Source organism: Odocoileus virginianus, chromosome 13 (genome assembly GCF_023699985.2).
Source record: "Odocoileus virginianus isolate 20LAN1187 ecotype Illinois chromosome 13, Ovbor_1.2, whole genome shotgun sequence".
NCBI lineage: Eukaryota > Metazoa > Chordata > Mammalia > Artiodactyla > Cervidae > Odocoileus > Odocoileus virginianus.
This window is the reverse complement of record NC_069686.1, coordinates 28592960-28608978: the sequence shown is the minus strand read 5'-3', so window position 1 is coordinate 28608978 and position 16019 is coordinate 28592960. Positions and strand designations below refer to the sequence as shown.

Genomic DNA, 16019 nt, shown 5'->3' with positions numbered 1-16019 from the left:
TTACGTTTTTTATAGAGTCAGTGTAAAGACATTTTCCCGAAAATGTAGGAAAAGCTTTACTTCTAAACAGTTACTAAAGATACGTTGTACTGAGAACATCCACATACATGACTATATTTTTGGTTCTCTATAGAGAATTTTTACTTCGATATTAAAAGAGATAGGATAAACCAGAGAAATAACAGAACACTTCTTAGCAGCTGTCATTGAAAACATTAAAAGAATTACTGCATGTAACCTAAAAGGCAATAAAGTAACTAATTTCCACATATAGAAATGTATTTCCTGGTAACAGACCCTTCTCTATACACAAGCAAAATGACAAAGATTCTCTCAACCAAACTACCCAGGCTATTCTGAGTGGCCTCCTGGATCAGGCCCTGACCTGGGCCAACAAAGACTTAAATTAACATGGTCTCGAACAGCTTAAGGTTGCACTCCTAGCATGATCCTAGTCCCCTTACAGTTGGGGACTAAGAAAATTCAAGGCTGCCAAAAGAATTTACTGTTTATTCCAGCAGTCCCGCTTCTGTTTCCCTTCTTCTGTGAGAGGGGAGGAACCTAACTTCCCTAAGTGCCCATTAGCAAATCCAGACGAGTTTCATATGGACCAATTCCCAGCTTCCTGCTTTTTGTAATTTTGTCATTTGCTAGATGCCACACAGGTCCCATTTACCTGCACTTTATTCCCTCTTTAAAATACACAGTCACCTCTGTATAAATTGAAGTTGAGTTCAGTTCATGCTGGACTTTTTTCCCCACTGCAACAGTACATTACTGATTAAAATCTGTCCCATCACTTTAACTAGTGTTCAACTTGATCTCTGACAGTGACTTTATAAACAATGAAACACAAGGCATGATTTAGTTGCCACTTATTAGGTGACAATATTTTTAGGCCTCTGAAGCAAGATGGCCAACTGATCAAAAAATTTCAGAGTTTCCATAAAAAGATAATGAAGGAATTTATAAAAACAAATTCACATCAATGAAGAAAAGGGGAAGGCTGTGAAATGTCATCAGGAAATGAGAAACCAAAATCCATTTTGGGAAGGCAGATGCAAATTAATCAATGAGGAAGTATAGAGAAGTAACACCTTAGAGTGCAAAATGAGGGGGCTACAGTCAAGAAGAAAGCTACCTTTCTCTAGAAAACCCCAAAAGACTTATAATTATTTACAGAAAACCCCAAAAGACTTAGGACTTATTAGCAGTCAAGGAAAAGGAAAGTCAGAATGATACAGACATGAAAACATAAAAAATTTACTGAAGGTCTGTTTATGAAACATTAATTATCTCCCATCCCTCTCTGACCACCCCACCCATAGTATGCTGCATGAAAGCCAGATGCTTCTCCCCAGGAAGAAGTAAAACAATGACTGGGGAGCTCCCTGGTACCTCCAGGGCAACACAAACACCCACATCCTCCAATCCCCCAACCCTTTCCCAGTAAGGGCCAACAGTCCACCTCTCTATCCAAAAGGGAAACCAGCAAGTACAAACCACCACCGTGTGCACAGAGGCCCTAAATTTCTTATTATTTAATTCTTGAAAGTAAATGGGAAACTAAGGATCAGCAAGCAGTTAAAGAAGGTAACCACATGAAAGAGATCAGGATAAACAAAAAAGGGCCCAAGAGCAAAGTTGATCGGGAAACAAAAGAGAAATTAAAACCAAAACAAAAAGCCTCTAATTGGTATCCTGAGAATTTAGAGAGGATCCTGCATTCATAAAGTAAATGGAGGACACTAAGAAAAAGAAACAAAAAAGATAAGTTTTTGGAAACTGAAAGTATTATTGATGGGATTAAAATGTTCAAAAAAGGTTAAAAGATAAAGCTAAGGAATTTTCTCCTATGACAGGAAAAAGACAGAGATAAATGTGGGGGCAGAAGGGAAAGACACAGGAAATCAAGTCAGGAGCCCACCACTCAACGGGAATATAAAAAGAGAAGTGGAGAAGAAATTAAAGAATTAGCATAAATGAATACCAAATTCGCATAAAGAAATACCAAAAATGAAAGACATACGCTCTCTGATGGTAGAATCACCTGAAATAAAAGTACAGTGCAATTCATGTTTATGTTTGACAGAAAACAACAAAAGGCTATAAAGTAATTATCCTTCAATTAAAAAAAAAGGTACAGTGCATGGTGGAAACACCCACACAAGTTCCAAAAACTAACTACACTGAGTGAATTTAAAACGTAGTATAAAAAATATTTATGGACATGGAAAACCATCAAAAAAAAAAAAAAACCTGAAAACAAAACAAGTACAAAGTGGAATTTTTTCTGGTTAAGCAGCAATGTGTGTAGTGGTAATGACAAGGTCATTATCGGTAGTGTGCATACAATTTCTAAATCATGTGTATGCATTACTTTAATTAAAAGTTCTTAAAATACATTTTATAATCCCATTATGATATCTAGGGTACCTTAAGTTAAAAGATTAATTAAAACAGAAACTTTAACTGCATCACAAAAAATCAGTTTAGAAAACTACTAGGTGAATACATACCTAAGATATGGATAAAAGAAATAATCCAAATTTTGATCTGGCAATCTTGACCACATGATGCCAACTGAAAGAACTGAAGACCTTGTTCTCCACCTAAAAATGTAAATTTGTTAAAATAAATGTACAAGAATGATAAAACATTTAAACCAAAAAATTTTCAACTTTAGACTGAGGTCTGTTAATATATTCATTTAACCATATTCACAAGCAATATTAAATATATTAATTTATACCATAAACTGAAATGTCAAAGAATTTCTTTTAAACAAGGTTCTTCAAAAGATTATATGACTGTAGCCCCTGAAGTTGTGACAACAAAACACCTTTTTATTTACCTTCCACTAAAGATATAACAAAGCTAGTGGAGGTGATGGAATTAGGTTGAACTATTTCAAATCCTAAAAGATGATGCTATGAAAGTGCTGCACTCAATATGTCAGCAAATTTGGAAAACTCAGCAGTGGACACAGAACTGGAAAAGGTCCGTTTTCATTCCAATCCCTAAGAAAGGCAATCCCAAAGAGTGCTCAAACTACTGCACAATAGTACTCATCTCACACTCTAGTAAAGAAATGCTCAAAATTCTCCAAGCGAGGCTTCAGTAATACATGAACCATGAAATTCCAGATGATCAAGTTGGTTTTAGAAAAGGCAGAGGAACCAGAGATCAAATTGTCAACATCTGGTGGATCATCGAAAAAGCAAGAGAGTTCCAGAAAAACATCTACTTCTGCTTTATCAACTATGCCAAAGCCTTTGACTGTGTGGATCACAATAAACTGTGGAAAATTCTGAAAGAGATAGGAATACCAGAGATGGAAAGACCACCTGACCTGCCTCTTGAGAAATCTGTATGCAGGTCAGGAAGCAACAGTTAGAACTGGACATGGAACAACAGACTGGTTCCACATAGGAAAAGGAGTACGTCAAGGCTGTATATTGTCACCCTGCTTATTTAACTTATATGCAGAGTACATCATGAGAAACGCTGGGCTGGAGGAAGCACAAGCTGGAATCAAGATTACTGGAAGAAATATCAATAACTTCAGAGATGCAGATGACACCACCCTTACGGCAGAAAGTGAAGAAGAACTAAAGAGCCTCTTGATGAAAGTGAAAGAAGACAGTGAAAAAGTTGGTTCAAAGCTCAATCTTCAGAAAACTAAGATCATGGCATCTGGTCTCATCACTTCATGGCAAATAGATGGGGAGACAGTGGCTGACTTTTTATTTTTTGGGGGCTCCAAAATTACTGCAGATGGTGACTGCAGCCATGAAATTAAAAGATGCTCCTTGGAAGGAAAGTTATGACCAACCTAGACAGCATATTAAAAAGCAGAGAGACATTACTTTGCCAACAAAGGTCCATATAGTCAAGGCTACAGTTTTTCCAGTAGTCATGTATGGATGTGAGAGTTGGACTATAAATAAAGCTGAGCACTGAAGAATTGATGCTTTTGAAGTGTGGTGTTGGAGAAGACTCTTGCAAGTCCCTTGGATTGCAAGGAGATCCAACCAGTCCATCCTAAAGGAGATCAGTCCTGGGTGTTCACTGGAAGGACTGATGTTGAAGCTGAAACTGCAATACTTGGGCCACCTGAAGCAAAGAGTTAACTCATTGGAAAAGACCCCAATGCTGTGAAAGATTGAGGGCAGGAGAAGAAGGCGATGACAGAGGATGAGATGGCTGGATGGCATCACCGACTCAATGGACATGAGTTTGAGTAAACTCCAGGACGTGGAGATGGACAGGGAGGCCTGGTGTGCTGCGGTTCATGGGGTCACAAAGAGTCGGACACGACTGAGCATTTCAACTGAAATATGTAACTCAATGCTGGAAAGGCCAATATTGAGCCACTAAGCCTAGTGTACCCTCCAATGCAACTTTAAATACTGAGATTAGCACTGATGTAAAAAATTTAAGATGTTAGTTATGGTATGTGCAAAATGCTTAATTACTCCCAAGTTAACTTTTTCTAGGATATATTCACTTGTTAAAAGGTTAGTCTATAATTTATATAGAATACTGAGAGACTGTTTTCCCATCTGATTAATCAAGACAAATGCTAGAATTACACATGTGATGCTAGTAGTAAAGAGCCCACCTGCCAATGCAAGAGACTTAAGAGATGTGGGTTCAATCCTATGTGGGGAAAAGCCCAAGGAGGAGAGATGGCAATCCACTCCAGTATTCTTGCCTGAAGAATCCCATGGACAGAGGAGCCTGGCAGGCTACCGTCCATGGGGTTGCAGAGTTGGAGACAACTGAAGCAACTTAGCACCCATGTATGCACACAAAATATCATCAATTCAGTCCAAAAGATTTGGTGAAACGTATTTCACAAGTCAAGTGGGCCTTAGGAAGCAGCACTTCAAACAAAGCTAGTGGAGGTGCACTATTTCAAGTCCTAAAAGATGATGCTGTGAAAGTGCTGTGCTCAATACGCCAACAAATTTGGAAAACTCAGCAGTGGCCACAGGACTGGAAAAGGTCAGTCTTCATTCCAATCCAAAGAAAGGCAATGCCAAAGAATGTTCAAACTGCTGCACAATTGCACTCATCTCACACACTAGCAAAGTAATGCTCAAAATTCTCCCAGCTAGGCTTTGACAGTATGTGACCTGAAAACTTCCAGACATTCAAGCTGGATTTAGAAAAGGCAGAGGAACCAGAGATCAAATTGCCAACATCCACTGGATCCCAGAAAAAGCAAGAGAATTCCAGAAAAACATCTGCTTCTGCTTTTATTGACTATGTGAAAGCCTTTGTGTGGATCATAATAAACTGGAAAATCCTGGAAGAGACTGGAATAGCAGACCACCTAACCTGCCTCCTAAGAAACCTGTATGCAATTCAAGAAGCAACAGCTAGAACCAGACATGGAACAAACTGGTTCGAAATTGGGAAAGAAACAGGTCAAGGCCGCATGTTGTCACCCTGCTTATTTAATTCGTATGCTAAGTTCAGTTGCTTAGTCGTGTCCGACTCTTTGTGACCCCATGGACTGCAGCATGACAGGTTCCCCTGTCCATCACCAACCCCCAGAGTTTAATCAAACTCATGTACATCATGCAAAATGTCAGGATGGATGAAGCACAAACTGGAATCAAGATTGTCATTATCAATAACCTCAGATATGCAGATGACACCACAGTTATGGCAGAGAGGTAAGAGGAACTAAAGAGCATTTTGATGAAGGTGAAATAGGAGAGTGAAAAAGTTGGCTTAAAACTTAACATTCAAAAAACTGAGATCACAGCATCCAGTCCCATCACTTCATGGCAAATAGATGGGGAAACAATGGAAACAGTGACAGATTTTGTTTTGGGGGGCTCCAGAATCACCGCAGATGGTGACTGCACCCATGAAATTAAAAGATGCTTGCTCCTGGAAGAAAAGCTATGAAAAACCTAGACAACGTATTAAAAAACAGAGACATTACTTTGCTGACAAAGGTCCATCTAGTCAAAGCTATGGTTTTTCCAGTAGTCATGTATGGATGTGAGAGTTGGACCATAAAGAAGGCTGAGCGCCAAAGAAGTGATGCTTTTGAACTGTGGCTGGAGAAGACTTTAGAGAATTCCTTGGACTGCAAGGAGATCAAACCAGTCAATCCAAAGGGAAATCAACTCTGAATATTCATTGGATACTGATGTTGAAGCTGAAGCTCCAATACTTTGGCCACCTGATGCATAGGAGCCAACTTATTGGAAAAGACCCTGATCTTGGAAAAGACTGAAGGCAGGAGAAGGGGACGACAGAAGATGAGATGGTGGATGGCATCCCCAACTCGATGGACATAGTTTGAGTGAGCTCCAGGAGTTGGTGATGGACAGGGAAGCCCAGCATGCTGCAGTTCATGGGGTCACAGAGTCGGATATGACTTAGCAACCGAACTGGACTGATTACACAAGTAGGTCCTTCCAGTGGAAAAGAATCAGGCTCAGTGGTAAAGAATCTGCCTACAATGCAGGAAAGATGGCTTCAATCCCTGCATTGGGAAGAACCCCTGGAGAAAGAAATGGCAATTCATTCCAGTATTCTTGCCTGGGAAATCCCCCGGACAGAAGAGCCTGGCAGGGTACAGTTCAGGAGGTCACAAGAGTTGGACACAATTTAGGGAGTAAACAAAAACAACAATTACACAACTTAGGCAAAGTAATCAGTTAAATTTGGTGTTACCAAAAAAAAAAAAAAAACAAACCCCACTAGTTGTTATCCTATTTAGACAGAGTATCACTATCTACCCACTAGATAAGTTCCTAAATACTTGTGGGTAATGTAAATATTAATATCACCTACTTGATTTTTTAACAATACTTTCAAGTGTTTATTAAGCACTTGTTTGCATATTTCTGTTAAGCATTTGACAGATACGACCTCTAACTCTTTACATTTAGTCCTACAAGGCAGCAAGCATGACCATCCCAAGTTCATAGTTGAGAGCTAAGGCCCAGAGAGGAAAAGCCAGGTACGTGAGGTCACACAGCAAGAAAAGGGTGAAACTGACAATCTTATCTATGTGGCATGTGGTCCCCCATGCCCTTCACTGACACGTTAAACATACATCTTGAGGGCCACTGTGTTCCAGGCACTGGGCTAACTGGTAGCCGGTGATTCTGACCTGAGCAAAGGTTGAATAGTTGAATCTGGCATCTTCTGCAGTGAGTGCCTTGCTCTAGTTACAGTCCCCTGGAGAGCAGACACTTGCTGAAAAAGGGCCCAAAGACCATGCCTCTAGCAGAGGAAATATGAGTTTATAATCAGGCAGGGAAGATAAGAGGCTCTAAGAGCAGGAACTGAGGAAAGGCAAAAAGATGAGATTTGGGACTTCCCTGGTCATCCAGTTCGCCAACTCAATTTTATATGAATTCCACCTAATATCACAAGTCAAAGGAAGTTTTAGCACTCTTATACAGTAAAACTCAATTAAGAAACCTGAATACCTATCTTAAGATTGCACTCTGGTTTTGCAAGTATTTAGTATGTGGTATTTAGTTTATACACCTAGGTATGTAAACTGAACTTTTCCTATGGACTCCCTGTTTTGTTGGAAGCACATATACTTCAAGATACAACAAATTAAAATTTCTTTTTCACTGAAAGTTTTTCTAACTGTAAGAGACTTTTCCACATTTCCACAGAATTTTTGTTTTTGTAGCACAGGTTCAGCCAAAGGGCATCCTTTCTCAGAGATCTTGATGGATATAAGTAATTCTCTATAATAATCATTCAATGTTTTTAAGGCAAAAAGATATACCCCAAAATCGCTAGTAAACTATTTATGTGCTAGACCCAATTAAGAAAACTTTTTCCTCATTGTTTCTAGACTAAATAAGATCCTTTGATGTTGATTCTGCAGTGTCTTTCAATAGTGAGAATTCAGCTAGGACAATGTAAAATTATAAAGTTTAAAATATGCCTGTGCTCAAGATCTAAATATTTTTAAATGGACTTTTCTTCAGGAAAAATATTTAAATTGTAATAATAATCTAACCCAAACACTATCACTTAAAAACTGGAGAGAACTGAATATTTATCCTCTAGCTCACAAACAGTATTATTTTTCCATATTTGAGCAAAATGTCACAAAGGCAGAAGACTCAATTTGTCATAAATATTTACAGATATTAACAGATACCAAATTAAGCAATAAGTTAAAAATTACATCTTTTGTCTAAGAAAATATAGTAGTTTCCACAAGTTCCTCTAATAGTCACTTTAAAGCATACGTTATTCTGTTTCAGGGAATTTACACATAAGGTTAACATCTACTTTAACAGAAGTTAAACTAAAGAAGCTACAGAGGGGACATATCAGAACTTTATTGAGAAATATACTTTGAAATATACTCTAAAGGCACAGTAGTGATGTGGGTAATATACTTACTTTAGAATCTCACCTAGAATTTTCGGCCTAGTGTAGTGAACCTTTCCAGAACCTATCAGCTGCAATCCCTCTGAAGACAGAAGGATGTCCTTAACGTTAATAGTATCACAAAAATGATATTTTAATGAAAAATCTTTTCAGAAAACTTAGAATCAAAAAGGAAACCTAAATTTCCTGACGTTGATATAATCCAAAGATTCACTGAATGCCTGTAAGATTTTGGAGAAGGGGTCACAGAATGGAAGAAATGGTTCTTGCCTATTACAAGCTGATCTTCTTAGAATAAAACATCATAAAACAATATATTAAATAAATCATCACAATTAAATTAGGTAGGGAGTTCAGTATAAGAATGGATTCATGAAAAGAAAACTGCTAATCTGCCATATAATATTAAAAAGTTAAGGAAACAGAAAAAAGAAATTTCAACAAATCAATAAAAGGAATCTTACTCAGTCTGCATTTCAATCGCCTAAATTTATGACAAAGAAGGCAAGAATATACAAAGGAGAAAAGACAGCCTCTTCAATAAGTAGTGTTGGAAAAACTGAACAGCTACATGTAAAGAATGAAATTAGAACATTTCCTAGTACCATACACAAAAATAAACTCAAAATGGAGTAAAGACCTAAAGGCCAGACACTATAAAATATAAACTCTTAGAGGAAAACACAGGCACAACAGGATCTTTTTTGATCCACCTCTTAAGAGTAATGAAAATGAAGACAAAAATTAACAAATGGGACCTAATTAAACTTTAAGTCTTTTGCACAGCAAAGGAAACCATAAATAAGATGAAAAGACAACCCTCAAAATGGAAGAAAATATTTGCAAGTGAAGCAACTGATAAAGGATTAATCTGAAAAATATACAAACAGGGGACTTTCTTGGTGGTTCAGCAGCTAAGACTCCACGCTCTCAATGCAAGTGGCACAGGTTTAATCCCTGGCCCGGACACTAGATTCCACATGGTGCAAGTTTAAGGTCCTGCATGGTACAACTAAAAGATCTAAGCTCCCACGTGCCACAACTAAGACCCTGCTCAGCCAAATAAATATTTTAAAAAACAAAACATACAAACAGCTCATGTAGCTCAATTAAAAAAAAAAGCACAACCCAATCAAAAAATGGGCAGAAGACATAAACAGGCATTATCCAAAGAAGACAGCCAATAAACACATGAAAATATGCTCAACATCACTAGTTATTAGAGATATGCAAATCAAAACTACAATGAGGTACCACCTCACTCTAGTCAGAATGGCCATCATTAACAAAATCTACAAACAATAAATGTTGAAGAGGATGTGCAGAAAAGGGAACACCCCTATATTGTTGGTGGGAATGTAAATTTGTACAGCCACTATGGAGAACAGTATGGAGATGCCTTAAAAAACTAAAAAGAGAACTATGATATGACTCGACCATCCCACTACTGGGCATACACCCTGAGAAAACTGTAATTCAAAAAGACACATGCACCCCAATGTTCACTGCAGCACTAGTAACAATAGCCAGGACACAGAAGCAACCTAAATGCCCATCAACAAAGGAATGGATAAAAAAGATGTAGCATGTGTGTGTACACACACACACACAAACACACACACAATGGAATATTACACAGTCACGAAAAAGGAATAAAGCTGGATGATTTGTAGAGACGTGGATGGACTTAGAGATTATCATACAGAGTAAAGTCAGAAAAACAAGTATCATATTAATGCATATATATGGAATCTAGAAAAATGGTAGATAATCTTATTTGCAAAGAGAAAGAAAGATACACAAAAATGAAACATATGGACACCAAGGGGAGAACGGGGTTAAGAGGAGGGTAGGACGAACTGGGAGATTGGGATTGACATATATACACTATTGAGCTATGGATAAAAGATAACTAATACTGTATGGCTCAGAAAACCTTACTCATTGCTCAGTTGTGACCTAAATGAGAAGGAATTCCAAACAAGAGGGGTATATGGCTGATTGATTTTGCTGTACAGTAGAAACTAACACCACACTGTGAAGCAATGATATCCCAATTGTTAAAAATCTGCTTTTCAAAGCCTATTACATTCCAGGCACTGAAAATAAAATACATCCAGGCCTACCCTACAGAGCTCTCCATCTCACAGGAAAAACACCATTAAACATAATTCGTACAGACAGCTATTTAACAAAACTTCTGATACTTCACTAAGTCCTATAAAAGAAAAATAAAGCATGTAACTAAAAGACTATATAGAAATAATTCAGACTGAGTACAGGAGGTTAAGAGCAAGGGAAGCTCTTCTGAAGTGACTTTTTTTTAACCTGAAATCTAAAGGATGAATAAGAGTGAACCAGGTAAAGGGTCCACATGTAAAACCCTCAGAAACATCTTACAGACATTCAAGAAATGAAAGGAGGCCAGTGTGGCAAGTGAATGCATGAGGCCAAGTGTGACCTGTAATGAGGCAGGGAAACAGAGTAAGGTACTTAAATGCTGTGTGTTTGAAACTTGGTATTTTATCTTACCTTAATCATATTTTAACATGCCACCGATGGTTCTGAAATAGGGGAGTACCAAAGCCTGAGCTGTCACAAGACAGTATTAATAACTTGCTACATACGACTACTGAACGGCTGAAGCATGACTAGCACAAACTGCGATGTGACACAATATGCACACCAGATTTCAAAGACTTCATACCCAAACACAGTAAAATATATTACTAATAATTTTAGGATTTTGAAATATTTTAGGTATATTGGGTAAAGTAAAATATGTTACTAAAATTAATTTTATCTACTAGAAATTTTAAAATTTACACATGTAGCTCACATTGTATCACTACAGGACAGCACTTGTCTGGAAGGAAGATTGAAGTAGCCAGAAGTAGAACGTCCATCCTAACACAGAAGATGAAAATAAAAGGCAAATTCCCAATTCACTGTATTTATTTAAAACCAAGAGTCTACAATCAACAGTTCTCTTCTTTTTCTAAAAACTAATCTACTAACAAATGCTTTTATCAGGTTATCTTTTGAAAGATTAAATAGTGAATGAAAAATGAAACTTGTTTCCAATTTTTGTATTTCACATTTCTATTTGAATAAAAACATACAATATTTCAAAAATCACATTGAAACCAATAGGTTTAAGGCCTTTACATTACCAAACTCAAGGAACCCAGATCTACTGTGTCAAGTTGTGTTAGCCCCTACGTATTTTCCCAAAGAATCTGGTTTTCTCAAAAAATATTTGTGATTTCATTTTGATCAAAAACATAAAGCAGAAGGATGATTCCTTGAAGGGAATAAATTAAAAGGTCTTGTTTTACTAATGATGAAGTGAAAATGAGTAATGAATGAAAAGTCACACAAAAACTGCGAACAGGAATTACTATTGCTTACAAGAGTAAAATAACTAACCAGGAACTGGTTGTGAAGAAAAGTCACAGCAGGTAATTCCAAGATCATGTGCTTTTTCACTGTGCAGACACCTCATTTTATCATCCCACACTGTTAAATCTCCACATGAGGAGCCTGTGACAAAGAGGTTTCCAGGAGGAGAAAACGCACAGGCCACTAAGGAGCCATCCTTAACACTAGCACATCTGAAATAAAAGCAAAAGAAAAGGGAATTTTCATTTCAGAGCATCTTTTACTTATATTACAGTCTCTAAAAGCAGCTTGATATAGTAAAAGAAAAGGATAAATGGCTAGAACTAGAGAGAAAGGGCAGTAGGTGCCTATAGAAATAAAATATCCTTTATATGCTATAAACTGAGATAGGCTTGCTAAAAGAAAGAGAATTTAAACATTATCCTAACCAAATCAAAGTCTATATATCTTCATACTCTTTAAAATAGACAAAGTTTAACAAAAATAGCAACAACAACCAACGATATTGACTGTAGTTGCAATTTTTTAAAAGATAAAACTATTTTTATTGAAAAGCATGTTATTGGGGGTGAAAAGCACTTTCAACATTTGTATTAAAATCATCTAGAAACAGTAAGGACTTTCATCTCACCTTCAGTTATAAATTCTTTATGTAAAGAAAATGCTGTGAACAACTTAAAATTATCTAGGGAAGATTAGGAAGTACTGGGCTAACAATAATTCATTATTTTATCTATTAGGAAAAATAACCTGTTAAAAATCCAACAACCCATGCAGTGTCCTATCCAGTGCTTAAATCAACTGCGTGTATTACTTTCACATAATTACATATATTAGAGAAATAACGTTAGGGAGACAATTTACCAATTGGTTAACTGAAAAAGATTTCTTGGCCGACAGCTAAATTTCATTCACCCAAAACAACTTAAAGGCATTCCATTCTCTCTGTGTTTTCACTTTAAACTGTTTATTAACGCCACTTAAAACATACTTTCTTCAACCCAAAGACCAAAAGTCTAAATGAGCAACAGTTGTTTACCAGCTACCATCTGTGCTCTGAGTGTTGGTGAGAGGTAGGGAGGGGGGAAGCCACATTAAGCTATTTTAATTGGTGACATTTAAAAGTTTACAGTTTTTAATGTGATTAATGTCACTGAACTGTACACTTTAAATTTGTTAAAATATTATATATATTTTAGCATACTATAAGATTACAAACACATGGTTTTAATACTAGGGTTATGTTGCAACCCAACATAACCAGTGTAAATTAATTGATGTATTTTTATCCAAAAGCAGTTTTTCAGGTGATGGTTTTAAAGAAGTGGTAACACACACCACCATACTAATCATGAGGTTCCCTCTTCTGGGCTTGGTCAATAATCCCAGTCACGAAAGAGCTGTGCAGGTGAGACTCACCTACAATTATTTTATTACTGAGAACACCTGAGCCATGTGTGACCAAAAAGCCAAAAATCACTAGCTTTTATTCAAAAGACTGTGGTGTTTTTATTTGCCTCATATATATTTTTTTAAAAAATCCATAAAGTTCCAACAAGATTAACGCTTATTTTACCAAAAAAAGTTGGAAATTTAAAACACTCAGAGCCAAGCAAATCTACTTCAAGAATCATATTAAATATCTGCTTTATGACCTTCAGGAGACAAAGTATTTTTCTTTGAGATGTCTGAATTATCTACTTCTTCAAGTCATCAAAAATTTTTTTTGTAAACCTGGTAATAGGATTAAAAACGGAAAGGGTTTAAACAGTCTTACCTATGTAACTTGTATGACTGCGCATTCCACAAAACAACAGTTCCATCAGATGCCCCTGATACCAAACAAGTGGAGTCTGGGGAAAATCGGCAAACTCTCACAGGGCTACCACTGGGCTGTTCCATCACCGCCAAAATCTGTCCATTTTGAGTATCCCATAGGACAGTGGTACCATCTGTTGAACATGAAGCCAAAATATGTCCTGAAGGCGAGAAACAGCAGCAGTGGACAGCATAGGTGTGAAACTTCAATGGCGAGTATGGCGCTTCAGCAAAGTCACTCAGGGAGTACAGGCGAATTGTTTTGTCCAAGGAGCAAGTAGCCAAGAGGGAAGAGGAGAAGGCACAGCAGTTGACATCATCCTCATGATCTGCTAATGTGTGAAGGAGTTTCACCATGTTCTTTACTGGAAAATGCCCTGCAGTGTTTAGATAAAGGTTACTTCATCCTAGGAATCAAATAAATACAACTCAAATCAATATAGAAGAGCCAAAATCAATCAAAAAACTTGCTGAACAAAAGCTTCTACATTCACATTTTTAAAAGACAATAAATTATACCTGGGCTAAGAATAATTTGGAGAGAAATAAAACATGTTAAGATTATAATTGCTGAAGATAAACACAATCACCAGCACCATGCCAATAAAGTTCCATAACTCCTGAAAAAGAACATGGTCAAGTAACTTCAAACTGATTTGACACTGTATATTCAAAACTCTGGGTTTTTATTTCACCTTTGAAGACTTTCCCTTTATGAACTGATACTCAACACTGCCTCAATTCCAGATTTGCTAATTTCAAAAAGATTTTTCACTACTTTAACAAACTCTCGCTGCTCCTTCCATAGGATGGAGCCAAAAGTATTGCTCACCTTTAAGATGTAGAACTATTACAGTTAACTCATAAAACAAACAAAAGGTTTCCTCGTTAATTTAAGTGGCAGTGTTGAAAGCTATCATGTCACGGTATGTCATCTTGTATGACAAAGAATAAAAAGACATAAAAGATTTGAGGTGAAGAATTAATCTAATAAATTAAGGAAACCAAAAGAAAGAGTGCCCCCCCCCCCAAAAAAAGTGGACTTAGCCTGTCTGCACCTAAGACCAAATTTATAAATTCAGAATAAAATTTAAACTCCTCACCAAGACTTACCAAACCCTGTATGATCTGCTTCTCAGACCTCAACTCCTTCCCCTTTTCCTCTCCTTCCCTTCTTTCCAGCCTCCCTAGTCAAAATGGTAACATCTAAGAGCTTTACAAAGTAGTTTTCTTAAGCTTAAATTCTCATGCCTCGGCTTCTGGGACATAATTTCTCATGTAAATTTCAATTTCAGTGTCCTTTTCCAGTGACTTTCCTAATCTAAAGTAGCACCTCTATAGGCTGGAACGTCACCTATTTTAATCATTGCCACCAGCTGACACTATTCATGTGTCTTCCCCTACTAAAACCACCAAAACCTACTAAGCACCAAAGTTGTACCTCTCATTTCAGTATCCACAGCATGTAAAAGTGTTTGCACCTAATATGGTTAAATATTTGTTGAATTAACATTTTCCCCCAAATCTAGTTGAGTTCTAGCCGCCTTTAAACATTACATATGCATACAATATGAAATAATCAGAGAATTGTTAATAAAAATAAAGGTACTAATACTAAAAAAAAAAAAAAAAAAGTGGAAAAATGATGTAAAACGAGGGTAGAATCAGCCCTGAGGGACAGGTGTACCTTGAATTGTAAAATTAATCTTATTCTAACATTATTTACAGAAATCTTTACAAATAGATGAAACAAGGCTTTCCCAACATTTCTGATGTCAAAAGTTCAGCCTCTTTTTCAAACAAACTCCAACGAAGTCTAAAAAACAAACAGACCATCAAAACCCCTGGTATTTGCAGTGAAAACAAACCTAATCAGGTGGTCTTCTGGAGAAGTCCCAAATCTCAACTGTGCAAGTGCACAAAGATAATTTCCCAAACAAACTTTTGCTTCCTCACCCTTCTGCCACTCAGCTCTCTCTGAAGTTCAAGGTCCTAGAATCTGAAGAGCAGGGACGCAATCAGCTGAAGTTTGTTTGGCTTGGGGTGTGGGCGTCCACTCAGACCTCTGCCGACGCGCCAATCTCCCGGCAAACTAGATGAACTCTCCAGTGAGAACATTCGCATCCCTGTCTATCGCAAAGTCAACCCGAAATGTGCCAAGAATCCTCCTACATAAAGCCAGAGACCTGCTCCCCCACACCTACTTGGGGGCCGAGGATTTGCTCAACTCCGAAAGCCAGTTGGGCCTCACTGGACCGAGCGACCCGCGGCAGGAACGCGGCCGGCGGGGAGCGCGGCCTTCTGGGGCGCGGGCACCGGCTCAAGGGACTGGGGGGAACTGGGACTTCCACTTCACGCCGTGAGGGGCCCCCGGCTCCCGGGCGGAGGCTGCACAACAGTGT

General features: G+C 37.6%; 1 protein-coding gene across 10 annotated transcripts in view; it reads right to left on the bottom strand.

The window, feature by feature from the left end:
* The window catches only part of WDSUB1 (WD repeat, sterile alpha motif and U-box domain containing 1), a 68011-nt gene that overhangs the window by 51792 nt on the left and 200 nt on the right, over positions 1–16019 (bottom strand). For 3 of the 10 annotated variants that reach the window (XM_020880383.2, XM_020880388.2, XM_070476153.1), the window contains exons 2-4: positions 13577–14024; positions 11827–12011; positions 2520–2612 (exon numbers count right to left, since the gene is read on the bottom strand). In XM_020880383.2, the coding sequence (XP_020736042.1) occupies positions 2520–2612; positions 11827–12011; positions 13577–13974 (676 nt within the window). In that variant the 5' untranslated portion in view covers positions 13975–14024. Of the gene's footprint in view, positions 1–2519; positions 2613–11826; positions 12012–13576; positions 14025–15485; positions 15664–15821; positions 15906–16019 lie in introns of those variants that run through there. The other 7 variants (XM_020880384.2, XM_020880385.2, XM_020880386.2 and 4 more) reach the window with 7 other exon arrangements.